This window comes from Scyliorhinus canicula, chromosome 14 (assembly GCF_902713615.1).
Source record: "Scyliorhinus canicula chromosome 14, sScyCan1.1, whole genome shotgun sequence".
Classification (NCBI taxonomy): Eukaryota; Metazoa; Chordata; class Chondrichthyes; order Carcharhiniformes; family Scyliorhinidae; genus Scyliorhinus; species Scyliorhinus canicula.
In genome coordinates this window covers 10,152,768-10,165,816 of record NC_052159.1, presented here as the reverse complement: position 1 = coordinate 10,165,816, position 13,049 = coordinate 10,152,768, and the positions used below count along the sequence as shown (strand labels likewise).

At 46.7% G+C, this 13,049-nt stretch overlaps 1 protein-coding gene across 2 annotated transcripts; it reads right to left on the bottom strand.

Annotated features, from left to right (window-relative positions):
* Positions 1-949: 949 nt before the first annotated feature.
* On the bottom strand, positions 950-12,428 carry tsku (tsukushi small leucine rich proteoglycan homolog (Xenopus laevis)). 2 transcript variants are annotated; one of them, XM_038818285.1, is made up of 2 exons: positions 12,089-12,428; positions 950-2,712 (listed from the first exon to the last, which is right to left on the bottom strand). In XM_038818285.1, the coding sequence occupies exon 2, from the start codon at positions 2,703-2,705 to the stop codon at positions 1,605-1,607; it is 1,101 nt and encodes a 366-aa protein (XP_038674213.1). In that variant the 5' UTR covers positions 2,706-2,712; positions 12,089-12,428; the 3' UTR covers positions 950-1,604. The 2 variants fall into 2 exon arrangements, with proteins under 2 accessions (XP_038674213.1, XP_038674214.1); XM_038818286.1 differs by lacking the exon at positions 12,089-12,428 and adding an exon at positions 10,344-10,536.
* Positions 12,429-13,049: the final 621 nt, after the last annotated feature.

Here is a 13,049-nt window from a genome sequence, read left to right as displayed (position 1 = left end):
AAGACACAAGGTCATTTAAAAAAAAAAAATTGGATTTCACATCTTGTGGGATAATGTTGGAATCGGAAACCTCCCAGCTGGAATGGCACAATGAGACATTTCTGCTTCCACAAACTCATCTTTGCATTTTGAGTCAAGATTCTTGCAGCTTTTACTCTGGAGAATCAAAATGATCCAGCTCAGCATCATCATTTCCAACAGAGTAACCCTGTCCTGGAGCCAAGAGCTACAGCTGTGCCTCACTGAATGCAATGAGTGCACAGTACAGATGATACATTTTGGGAGGTCGGAGATCTGCAGGTGGGGGAACGGGGGGGGGGGGGGGGGGGGGGGGGGGGGGGGGGGGGGGGGGGGCAAGAAAAAGAAGCTTCCAAACTTCCCCCAATTGGCTTGGCTGGGTAAAGTCGATTAGCCACGCCAGCCAGTGACAAAGTTCAACCACCCCCAATTTGTGCTGTGTTAGGACGCTAAAAATGAAGCAATATCAACTGGAGAAGAAAGCAGCCATGGTTCCCGCTACTTGTCACATCCCACCAGTGCTGATTGAGGATGGGATCAAGCTCCGCTGTGATGCCTACGACAGTCAAACGATCCGTCATGCTTCACATCGGAAAGTGCACGTTTATAAGTTAGTTGAGGATAGGATCAGGTTCAACACTGGTGCCCCCTTGCAGTCAAATAGCCCATCAATGTTCTCAATCAATGCTTACTACACGACGAATGGCAACTTGGGGAGAGGTGACCAGAGGGTGACCTTGAACAGTGACACTTTCAGAATATAGATGGTGAGAAAAACCAAAATCATCAATAACCAGATCTGACAATACAAAGTGGAAGACAGTGGAATAACAGCAAGATTATATAGTATAATATAAAGTGATCTGATGCTCCAGTTTTATCACTGAACCAAATATTCAATCTAATTGCACTCCCAAGTGGAGGTAGGTAGTTACACATGTAAATTCTGAATTTATTATTTAAGACACTAGTGGAAGGGTGAAAATGCCCCAGTATGTGGAATCGGCAGCCCTTCCTTAACAGATTGTGCCAAGAAAGCACGGTTCATCCATTTAATTCACAATCGACGGGCTGAAAAATAAAACCAATTAAAAAAAATATCAATTCCAAAAAGTGAGTACAGTTGTGCACTGAATAAAAACATTACGAGAAGCGAAGGGAGAGATTGTCATTCCACCATCAAAACCTGGAATTTTTAAGTCTCGCCCACAAGAGTTAACACATTGTGCAAACTGCTAGGTATCCACCGACAGCATCGCTTGATGTTTGGACAGATGTTTGTTTCGAAAGCCAGGTCAGGTTAGGTTGGGCACATCTTTACAAGCCCTTTGTGTTTGTTGAAGATCCTGCTTTTCTTCTCTCCAAGTACCCACAGATACCCAAATTTTAAAAAGGCACAGAGCTGTCAACTTGCAACCTGTGGGAGGAAAATTCCACAAGCACAGGCTTGTAGAAAGAGAAACCTTTGAGGACAGGGGCTCTAAAAATGCTTGAATTTTTTGGAAATGGCGGCAATTTAATTAATGAAGGCACTTATTGTTTCGCTTGGATAGGCACAGTTGTCCAAATAAAAAAGGGCCCGTTCTTCACTGCTGTTCAGATTTTGCTAATTTCAGCTTCAAGACGTACTCTGTATCGGAGGGTCCATTGATATCTAAGCAATGCAGCGTCTGTTCCTTCTGAACAAAACCAAACTGCCGGTGGAATGAACCTCCTTTTGCTGTCTTCCCACATCTCAGCAAGCTGGTCCCGACGGAGATTTTCTTAATGGAGGGCAGGTAGTTTAGAATGATGCTCGGCAGCGTTGCAACCCCAGACTTTTGCAGGTAGAGCTCCTGCAGTGAGCTCAAGCCATCGAAGACAGCCACATTTAAGGATTTCAAGTTTGCACAGTGCGACAAATCCAAGATCTGCAGGCTCTGCAGCCCTTTAAAGGTGTCGGGAGAAAGCTCAGTCAGTTCTGGAAGATTCTGCAGCGATAATCGGGTCAGTTCCTGCAATCCTGTGAAAGCCTTCTCGGGAACGCTGGAAATAAAGTTGCGACCCAGATTGAGATAGCGTAATGGAACATTGGAAAGGTAAGGTGTTGGCACAGACGTCAATCTATTTCCCGACAAATCCAGGCTGTAAATATTGGGTACATTTTTATTGAGACTACGGACAACCGCTATTAACAGATTGTCCGAAAGATCCACACTGAGGGGTTTCCCATGTCCCCTGGATGTGAAAGTGTCCAGATTAATTTCACGCAGTTTGTTAGCGCTAAGGTCAATTTCTCCAAGAGGCAGGTTTGAAAAGATTCCATCTTCGAGCACTTCCAGGGAATTATGACTCAGGTTTAGGGCCTCGAGGTACCTCAGTTTAGAGAATGTGCTGGAAAGCATGCCAGTAATCTCATTGTAGCTAATATCAAGATTCACCAATGTTGTGTAGCCGGGTCCTGTAAACATCAGGGGGGAGATGGCCTTCAAATGGTTAGAAGACAAGTCCAGATAAGAGGTATCCAGTGGTATGGGGACAACAGTGAGGTGAGGTCCAACACCGCTACAGTCAACTTTGGTCAGGCTGAAACTACTAAACATTCCAAAACTTTCCACTTCACAGTGACATCCTGGGAAGCAGGTCATTAGGCCACTGTCGCAGGAGATTAGGAACATGGCCAGAACCAGCCAGGCAGAGCAAGCCATTGCTTACCTACATTATAAGAGGAAAAAAAAAGAGGTTACTAAAAGCTAGTTAGAAACTTTTCAAAATGTCACAAATAAGCTAATTGAATTGAACAGGGTCTCAAAGCCATCTTTTTGAGTTGTTTTAGAACATACAACAATATAGCACAGAGCAGGCCCTTCGGCCCACGATGTTGTGCCGACTTAGATTATCCTAATCTAAGATCAGCCTAGCCTACACCCCTTTAACGTGCCTGTCCAAGAGTCGCTTAAATGTCCCTAATGACTCTGACTCCACCACCTCTGCTGGCAGTGCATTCCACGCACCCACCACTCTCTGTGTAAAGAACCTACCTCTGACATCTCCCCTATACCTTCCTCCAATCACCTTAAAATTATGTCCCCTCGTGACAGCCATTTCCGCCCTGGGGAAAGTCACTGGCTATCCAGTCTATCCATGCCTCTCACCACCCTGTACACCTCTATCAAGTCACCATTCTCCCTTCTTCGCTCCAGTGAGAAAAGCCCTAGGTCCCTCAACCTTTCTTCATAAGACATGCCCAAAAGTCCAGGCAGCATCCTGGTAAATCTCCTCTACACCCTCTCCAAAGCATCCACATCCTTCCTATAATGAGGCGACCAGAACTGGACACAATATTCCAAGTGTGGTCTAACTAGAGTTTTATAAAGCTGCAGCAAACTTTGCGGCTCTTATACTCAATCCCCCCTGTTAATGAAAGGCAGCACACCATACGCCTTCTTAACAACCCTATCAACCTGGGTGGCAACTTTGAGGGATCTATGTACGTGGACCCCAAGATCCCTCTGTTCCTCCACACTTCCAAGAATCCTGCCTTTTACCCTGTATTCAGTATTCAAATTCAACCTTCCAAAATGAATCACTTCACATTTATCTAGGTTGAACTCCATCTGCCACTTCTCAGCACAGCTCTGCATCCTGTCAACGTCCTTGTAACCTGCATCAGCCCTCGACACTATCTACAACTCCACCAACCTTTGTGTCATCGGCAAACTTATGAACCAACTCTTCCACTTCCTCAACTCTCATCCAAGTCATTTATAAAAACCACAAAGAGCAGAGGTCCCACAACAGATCCCTCTGCAGGACACCACTGGTCACCGACCTCCAGGGGGAATACTTTCCATCCACTACCACCCACTGTCTTCTTTCGGCCAGCCAATTCTGTATCCAGACAGCCACATTTCCTTGTATCCCATGCCCCCTGACTTTCTGAATGAGCCTACCATGGGGAACCTTAGCAAATGCCTTTCTGAAATCCATATACACCACATCCACTGCCCAACCTTCATTAATGAGTCTTGTCACATCCTCAAAGAATTCAACGAGGCTTGTGAGGCATGACCTGCCCCTCACAAAGCCATGCTGACTATCTTTAATCAAACTATGTTTCTCTAAATAACCATAAATCCCATCTCTCAGAATCCTTTCCAGTATTTTGCTCACCACAGACGCAAGACTGATGGGTCTATAACTCCCAGAGATTTCCCTATTCCCTTTCTTGAACAGGGTAACAACATTCGCCTCCTTCCCAACATCCGGTATTACTCCAGTGGAGAGTGATGATGCAAAGATCATCGCCAAAGACGCAGCAATCTCCTCCCTTGCTCCCCGTAGTAACCTTGGGTATATCCCGTCTGGCCCAGGGGACTTAGCCATGCTGATGCTTTTCAAAATATCCAGCACATCCTCCTTCTTAATATCAACCTGTTTGAGCCTATTAACCTGGTTCACGCTGTTCTCATGAGCAACAATAGTTGCTCTCTCTAGTGAATACTGAAGCAAAATATTCATTCAGGGCCTCCCCTCTCTCCTCAGAGTCTAGGCACAAGTTCCCTCCACTATCCCTGATCGGCCCTTCTCTCACTCTGATCATCCTCTTATTTCTCACATACGTGCCACGGGGTTGGGCAAACTTTGGTCAAATCAACATTAATATAAACGCTTACTGAGCAAAGATAATGAGCATCCTGTTAAGCCAGTGAAACTGCAAGGCATTGAGGATACAAGTCTTACTTAAGTGGAACATACAAAGACTCTTTCTTTCTAGTAAGACGATACTGCAAACCTAACCATGTAACCAGAATAAACGCTAATAAATACAGTGAAATATTATTTTGATAATCAGAAAGTGATTTAATGTAAATAAGCCGGAGACGATGTGTATATGCATTGTATACACTCTCGCTAAATATACTATATATATGAGGGACATAGATAGTGTGAATAGGAATGCACTTTCCCCAATAGTAGAGGGTTAATAACCAGGCAACATAGATTTAAGATAAGAGGTAGAAGGCCAGGAGGGGAGTGGAGGAGAAAATGTTTCACCCAGAAGGTGGTCGGAGTCTGGAACTCACTGCAGAAACTCAGCGAGTTTCAGTTAGAAACTCTCGCAACGTTTCAGTATTTAGATATTCACTTGCACTGCCATAACCTCCAGGGCTGTGAGCTAATTGCGAGAAAAAGGGATTAGAGGGGCAGCACGGTAGCGCAGTGGTTAGCACAGCTGCCTCACGGCACCAAGGTCCCAGGTTCATACCCGGCTCTGGGTTACTGTCCGTGCGGAGTTTGCACATTCTCCCCGTGTTTGCGTGGGTTTCGCCCATACGACCCAAAGATGTGCAGGATAGGTGGACTGGCCCCGCTAAACTGCCCCTTAATTGGAAAAAATTAATTGGGTACTTGTGGTGGTATGGATATGAGCACTGCCATTGGTGCAGAGCACTGGCTTCCCATTGGCTCTGGCTGGTCATGTGCCTCTCGTCCGATTGGTTGGGACTAGTCATGTGACTGCTCTCCAATTGGTCGAGAGGCAAGTAGGCCCCGCCTCCGAGGCGGGGTATAAGTACCCATAGTTCCCGCCGGTCAGTCATTCTCTGTAGTCGGCCACCGGGCTAACAACTAGCTGATTAAAGCCACAGTTCGGATCCTAAATGTGTCTTGAGTCGAACTGATGGTACATCAGTACTCTAAATTTATTTTTTAAAAGGGGTTAGTGTAACCTGATCTTTTGTTGGCCGGCGTGGACACAATGGGCCAAATGGTCTCCTGATTTGCTTTAAATTTCTATGAATCTAAATATACACACACACCGCACATAGAATACATGCACATATACAATGCATACCCTGTTACTTTGATGGCAAAATAAGATTTTTACATGTGTTTGAAGATATCAAAATGTATATAGTGATGGCAGCCATGTGCAATTTGTAGCTGTTCACCAATCTGGAAGGCAGAAACAAATCCAATCATTATTCCAAGCCTCATGGGCATCTTTGGGAAAGGGTCATTATGGTACAGAAGAAGGCTATACGGCCCATCAAATCCATGGCTTTTCTCTACTGAGCAATCCAGTCGTTCACATTAGTCCACCTCTAACCCCATAGCCCTACAGGTTTATTCCCCTCAATTGTTCATCCAGCTTCTTTTTCAAAATCATGGTTTTCAGAATCCCTACTGCAAAAAGGTTGACAGGATGGATGAGATCTTAGATGTTCAAATTCACATTTATTGATTCACGTTGTACACTTTAGCAATGGGCAGTTGCAAAATGAGGTGGGCAGAAATGGAGAGGTACCGTCAATGGCTGACTAGCTATCGCCCTCTTGCACAGTCAAAATCTACCCTATTCAAGTCCTTTCTATATTCCAGCCTCATCAGCCCGTAACCTTCTAAATCGCAAGGAATACCACCATGCTTTGTATAACGTCCCCCGGTAATTTTAACTTTGGGGTTCGAGTATCATTTTAATCAATTTAAGCCGAACTCTCTCAAAGTGCATGTTGAAATATTCAGATCCTTTGCCTATCTCAGTTAGGGAAGCTAAGTTAGCGCAATAACTATCTATAACACTTGGCTTCAGGGAAGAGGTGTCAGAATGAAAGGACTAGAGACACTGGAATGTTCTCCTTAAGATAATTTTGGTCAGATTTAATAGAAAATTGGTCAGCTACCAAAAGGTGCAGCGTACAAAGAGCTTGATGGTGCCAGTAGACCGCTTGGGGGAGGATATTATCAAAACTAAGTTACACTAATTCATTGTAAGTGAGACACCGTTTCACGTAAGATTGTCTTCAATGACTGGGAACAGTCTGCACATGACGAAGCACTTGGCACCAAAGTCTCCAGACTGAAACAGAAAAACGTAATTGCAAGAAGAATCATCGAATTTGCAGTGCAGAAAGAGGCCATTCGGCCCATCGATTTTGCACCGGCCCTTGGAAAAACCACCCTACTTAAGCGCACGCCTCCACCCCATCCCTGTAACCCCACCTAACCTTTTGTTCACTAAGGGGCAACTTAGCACGGCCAATCCGCCTAACCTGCACATCTTGAAATGAAAAATGAAAATTGCTTATTGTCACAAGTAGGCTTCAATGAAGTTACTGTGAAAAGCCCCTAGTCGCCACATTCCAACGCCTGTTCGGAGAGGCTGGTACGGGAATTGAACTGTGCTGCTGGCCTGCCTTGGTCTGCTTTAAAAGCCAGCGATTTAGCCCAGTGCACTTTGGGAAGTAATCGGAGCATCCGGAGGAAACCCACACAGACACGAGGAGAACGTGCAGACTCCACACAGAGAGTCACCCAAGTCCGGAATTGAATCCGGGACCCTCGTGCAGGTGGGGCAGCAGTGCTAACCACTGTGCCACCGTGCCGCCCCTAAGAAGCATGGGCAATAACTCCTGCATCAGCAAATGACGAGCTACAGTGCCCCGCCCCCCTGTGACTGACAGATGCACTGCGCAAATAGGACTGGACAGCTGTGTGAAGACTTGTAACAGATAGCAGTAGATGTGAGTGGTTGGCACCAATGCAAATTCAAGGATGGTGTTCAAAATGATGGGGGGGATTTGCAATGAGCAAAGTGTGAGAACTATGGGTCAGTAACCAGTGGTCACCAATTTAATTGTTAATGTAGGGGAGAGGGGCAGCACGGTGGCGCAGTGGTTAGCATTGCTGCCTCACAGCGCCGAGGGTCCCAGGTTCGATCCCGGCTCTGGGTAACTGTCCATGTGGAGTTTGCACATTCTCCCCGTGTTTGCGTGCGTTTCGCCCCCACAACCCAAAGATGTGCAAGGTAGGTGGATTGGCCACGCTAAGTTGCCCCATAATTGGAAAAAATTAATTGGATACTCTAAATTTATTTAAAAAAGGAAGTTAATGTAGGGGAGAGAAGTTTTTTAAAAAACACACCGAATTTTAATGCGGGATGCGCTGCTGAAAGGGTGGTGGAAGCAGATTCTGAAGTAAAATTTCAAACTGGAATTAGATTATCCTTGAAAAGGAAACATTTTCAGGGCTATGGGAGAAAAGAATGGGCAGCGCTACTAAATAGGAAGCTCTCTCCAAATAGCTAGCACAGCCGTGATGGGCCGAAGGTACTTCTCCTGATCCCACCATGAGTTACCAACTGAAGCAAGGGAGGGGGGGGAAATTGGGAATGCACGACCAAAACTTATGATTGAAGTGGTGGTGGTGTGTCACACATCACGTGAACACGTCTGAGTTCACACATTGTTATGGGGCAGGAGGCGGCCATTTGGCCCATCTTGTCGCTAAATGAGTGTCATTTAAATGAGTGTCAAGTGTCATTCCCCTGGCCATTTCCCGGCACCCCTGCGCATTGATTATTTTCTAATGCCTCGATTGAACCTGCCTCCACCACACTTCCAGGCAGTGCATTCCAGACCTCACTCACTGCGTGATAATGTTGCTTCTCACATCACATTTCCTTCTTTTTTGCAAATCACTTTAAACCCATGCCTTCTAGTTCTCGATGCTTTTCACCAGGGGAACAGCTTCTCCTCATATACCCTGTGCAGCCCCCTCATGATCTTGGACATATCTGTCAAATCTCCTCTTGCCCTTCTTCTCTCCAAGGGGAACAGTTCCAACCTCTCCAATCTAGTCTCATAACTGAAATTTCTCATCACTGGAACCATTCTTTTTTTTAATAAACATTTTATTGAGGTATTTTTGGTATAGTAACAAGAACAAAATAAACAATATACATGAAACCAGAAACATAGTGCAAAAGCCGTTTACCTTTCGTACAAGTCCCACCCTTATTACCCCCCGACTCTAACTTAAACTACTCTTCCCCCCCCACCACCCCCCGTCTGCTGACGATTAATTTTCCGCAAAGAAGTCGATGAACGGTTGCCACCTCCAGGTGAACCCTAACAGTGAAACAGGGGCTTTGAGTCCCTCCATGCCAATAGTATCTGTCTCCGGGCTACCAGGGAAGCAAAGGCCAGAACATCTGCCTCTTTCTCCTCCTGGATTCCCGGATCTACCGACACCCCGGAAATCGCCATCTCTGGACTCAGCGCCACCCTTGTTTTTAAAACCTTGGACATGACATCCGCAAACCCCTACCAAAATCCCCATAGTTTTGGACATGTGGACATGGGTCGGTCCTGGGACCATTCTTTAACCCTATTCTGCACTCTCTCCAGTGTGCTCTTTCAGAGAGTCAGTGCAGAGTCGATGGACTGAATGGCCACCTTCTGCAATGTCGGAATTCTATACACATATACATTCAGATCCCTCTGCTTCTGCACCCCTTTAAGAATTTTACCCCTTATTTGATATTGTCTCGCCATGTCCTTCCTACCAAGATGCATCACCTCACGTTTCTCCGCATTGAACTTCATCTGCCACCTCTCTGTCCACTCCACCAACTTGTCTATGTCCTTTTGAAGTTCTACACAGTCCTCTTACAATCCTTCCAGGTTGTTCTGTGGCAACATGCACTTTTAGAGCATGCTATAGACAAGAGCTCTGGATCGTGATGGCTCCAACTTTCTTTCTATCTCATGGCTAATCAGGAATCTCTCCCGCTCTTCCGCCTGCCATCAGCATGTGTTTTGCAGGTTGATACTCAACCTGTCCGACCACTTTATGAACACACCTTCCTCGACTATCAATTCATAGGGTGGGATTCAAACCTGGAACATGTGGATCAGAAGCAAAAACACCATCTACTTTGCCACAAGGCCTTCCCATCATAGAGTAACAAGCCATAGATGAAAAAGGAATTAACTTTCTGCCAAGTCACCACTCCTAAATAGCATGCAATTTGTTCAACAGTCGAGTTACTGAATAAGCTATTTTCCTAAATAGTGCCAGCAATATCAAGGCTTATTTAAATCAGAAGTACAAAGTCCTTATTTTTGAATCGTAACTTTTTTTTGTGGTTTAACCAAACCTTGGGGTTAAGTTTTCTTTCAGATACTCAGGCGGAATCGGCCGAGCCTATTGGAAAAGGTTGTAAACATGAATTACGTCCAAAATGTTGTACTTTTTTCTCTGGCTTTTTAGGACAGGTTCAAGATTCAACTTGCCAGAATCAGTTTCCTCCCACAAAACGGGCAGATTCTTCAGGTCAAAATCCCACCAGGGCAATAGCCACATTGCACCCAAATTCTCAAGAAAACTTTTTCACAGCAAGAAGTATTTTACCCACAACTCGCCAGTTTACAACAACTTAAATATTAAATTGGTTCCGTATAGTTTAATTTTAAAAAGCACATTCGGTTATTTTAAGACTGCTCAGCATTTGGATTCAGAACACCCATTTAGAACCTTCACCATTGAATTCTCACACTTACTGAACAGCAGCAAAACCCCGACCCCAGAAAGCGGAGCGTGCATCGACACCAGGTTCCCTCACCACTCTGGCTGTCTCCAGCAATATAGTTATTCAATCATGCTCCATCAGCTCGCAGTTCCACTTCGACCAGGGTACAAAGGGCAAGAGGTGTTTTCAAGACTCAGGTGAACCTTTACCCGATTCTGGCTGGTGGCAACTACACAAAAGGATGACTTTCCGACTGATTTCACACGGGAGGGCACTACACAGGGCAATCTATTCGCAATTGCACGCGTGCTACTCTGATTCAAACACTGTCACATTGTTGAAACAGCCAAGTACAAACTGCAAGTTTATCATATTAAACATCTCTCGCCCCTACGAAGACCTTTTATCCGATTTCTCAGTCACTGTCAAACTGACCATCCACATGACATCATTGTGCAGGAGCAGAACGCTGCTCCCTTCTTCTATAGAGGGGAGTGGGAGCCTCCGTTGGAACTAACTTTTCAGAGTATCTTCACCAAAAGTTACCCGAGCCTTGCTCGCAAGAGCCTGTGTGGTGATTGTCCCTTTAAGGGCAACACAGGTCATGTGACCCGTACTCTGCTGTGTTGCCCTTAAAGTGAGAATCACCGCAGTCCATTATTTGACCCCGATATCCTCCATGGTAAATCGTCAAACGCACCCACTCAAAAATTTGACTAGAGATTTGTCATTTCTTTTAAACATAAAAGAGGGCAATCTAATAGGTTGGACTGACAAAGGATAAAAAAAACAAATTATCTCCCTCCCTCTCCCAACTTTCCGATTCGGTTCAGCAAAGATCAGAGGAGTGTCGGTGGTAGAAGGGGGGGGGGGGGGGGGGGGGGGGGGGGCTGTTGAGAGTTGGTTAATCTGCCGCGAAGTGCGAATGAGAACCGCTTTTAGAAGAAACTGCTTCAAAAACGCCAAACAAAGAAAATCAGTCAAACTCCCCGAAAAGATTCCTTATTCCAAACTCTTTAGTCCCCGAGATCCAAACACAGAAGGAGATGGGACCTGCTTTTTTATTTTAAAAGAACTGTTTAGACTAGAATGAGGATAAAAGCTGGGGAGGGGGGGTCACCCATTCTCCCACCAGAAGGATTCTTCTTTCTGACAATCATGCAGCATTTTGTAATTACAAAGTGGAGAGTTAGTTCTGCAAATCAATGGTGATGAAATATGCAACGGTAGTTTTTCTTTTAAGGAGCGCACGGGGGGGGGGGGGGGGGGGTGGTGGAGAGAAATAAAAAAGTTTAAGCCATGAAATTTGACCCGTTTTGTTCTTAACCTCAAACTCTAGTTCAGAAATTCGTTTCGCAGTCTCTCCCCCCCCCCCCCCCACACACACACAATCCTTCAAATTTGCAAATGCCACCAATCTGTTACAAAAAAAACTTTTGAAAGGAAAAGTTGTCTTTGTGAATTTCCAAGTGGAGTTGGTTTAGTTTTTCTTCCATGTCGCTGTTGCCCTAAACGGTGCCCCCCTGTTCCGAGGACAAAAAAGTGGCTGTAGGTGTTTGTAAAAGTTAAACGCCCGCGTAAACCACAACCTCACTCAGCCGACCGCAGTATTGAAGTTTTTTGCTCCCGTGAAAAAAAAATTGCATTTTCAGTTTAAAAAAAAAAGTTCATATTGAAACGTGGAATTCTCCATGAAAATAATGCCCCGTGTTGGCGACTGGAGCTCCAGGCGGGTCTATCCGGCAGGTAAGACTCGGCTCCAAAGGTCTAACTTACCGGCGCTGCTGCAACGTGTCCAGCCCAACACCAACTGCACTGTGCCCCAGAAAGGCAGAGCTGCCCAGCCCTGCCCGTCGCTCCGCTTCCCCCTTCTCCTAAAGTAACGCTGGCATTCCCTCAACTCCACTTGGGACCGCTGCAGATCTCAGCCGCGATTGTGACACCCCTCCGCCTCCCTCTCCTCCTCCTTTACCTTCCAGGTCCAAAAGGGGAAGAGGGAGATTGTTAGCAGCAGACAAGCGCACCTTTGGACCAAGCCATCATCACACGCGGGAGCACTAAGGGACGGGGCACAATGACCTGCAGTCCCTTCACTGGCAACATGGGGGAGACTGATACATTGGCGAGGGAGAGCGCGCGCCGGCAGGCTGGCCAATCAGCGGGGACGCCGCATCCAGGCCACGTTCTAAAATGGAACGCCCAGCTTTATGAATGGGAGCCGCACACTAGCTTCTCTGGAGCCGCCTCTCAGGGTCCAGGGTGACTTGCTTTCACTGGAAGAGGAGGAGGAGGAGAAGGAGCAGCAGCAGTAGGGAGAGGAGGGAACGAGGGTAGGGAGAGGAGGGGAACGAGGGTAGGGAGAGGAGGGGAACGAGGGTAGGGAGAGGAGGGGAACGAGGGTAGGGAGAGGAGGGGAACGAGGGTGGGGAGAGGAGGGGAACGAGGGAGGGGAACGAGGGAGGGGAGAGGAGGGGAACGAGGGGAGGGGAGAGGAGGGGAAACGAGGGAGGGGAGAGGAGGGGAACGAGGGAGGGGAGAGGAGGGGAACGAGGGAGGGGAACGAGGGAGGGGGAGGAGGGAACGAGGGAGGGGAACGAGGGAGGGGAGGGGAACGAGGGAGGGAGGGGGGAACGAGGGAGGGGAGGGGAACGAGGGGAGGGAGGGGAACGAGGGGAGGGGAGGGGAACGAGGGAGGGGAGGGAACGAGGGAGGGGAGGGGAACGGGGAGGGGAGGGGA

Excerpts from the sequence above, each read along its gene's own strand:
- tsku (XM_038818285.1), bottom strand. The coding sequence starts at position 2,705 with ATGGCTTGCTCTGCCTGGCTGGTTCTGGCCATGTTCCTAATCTCCTGC.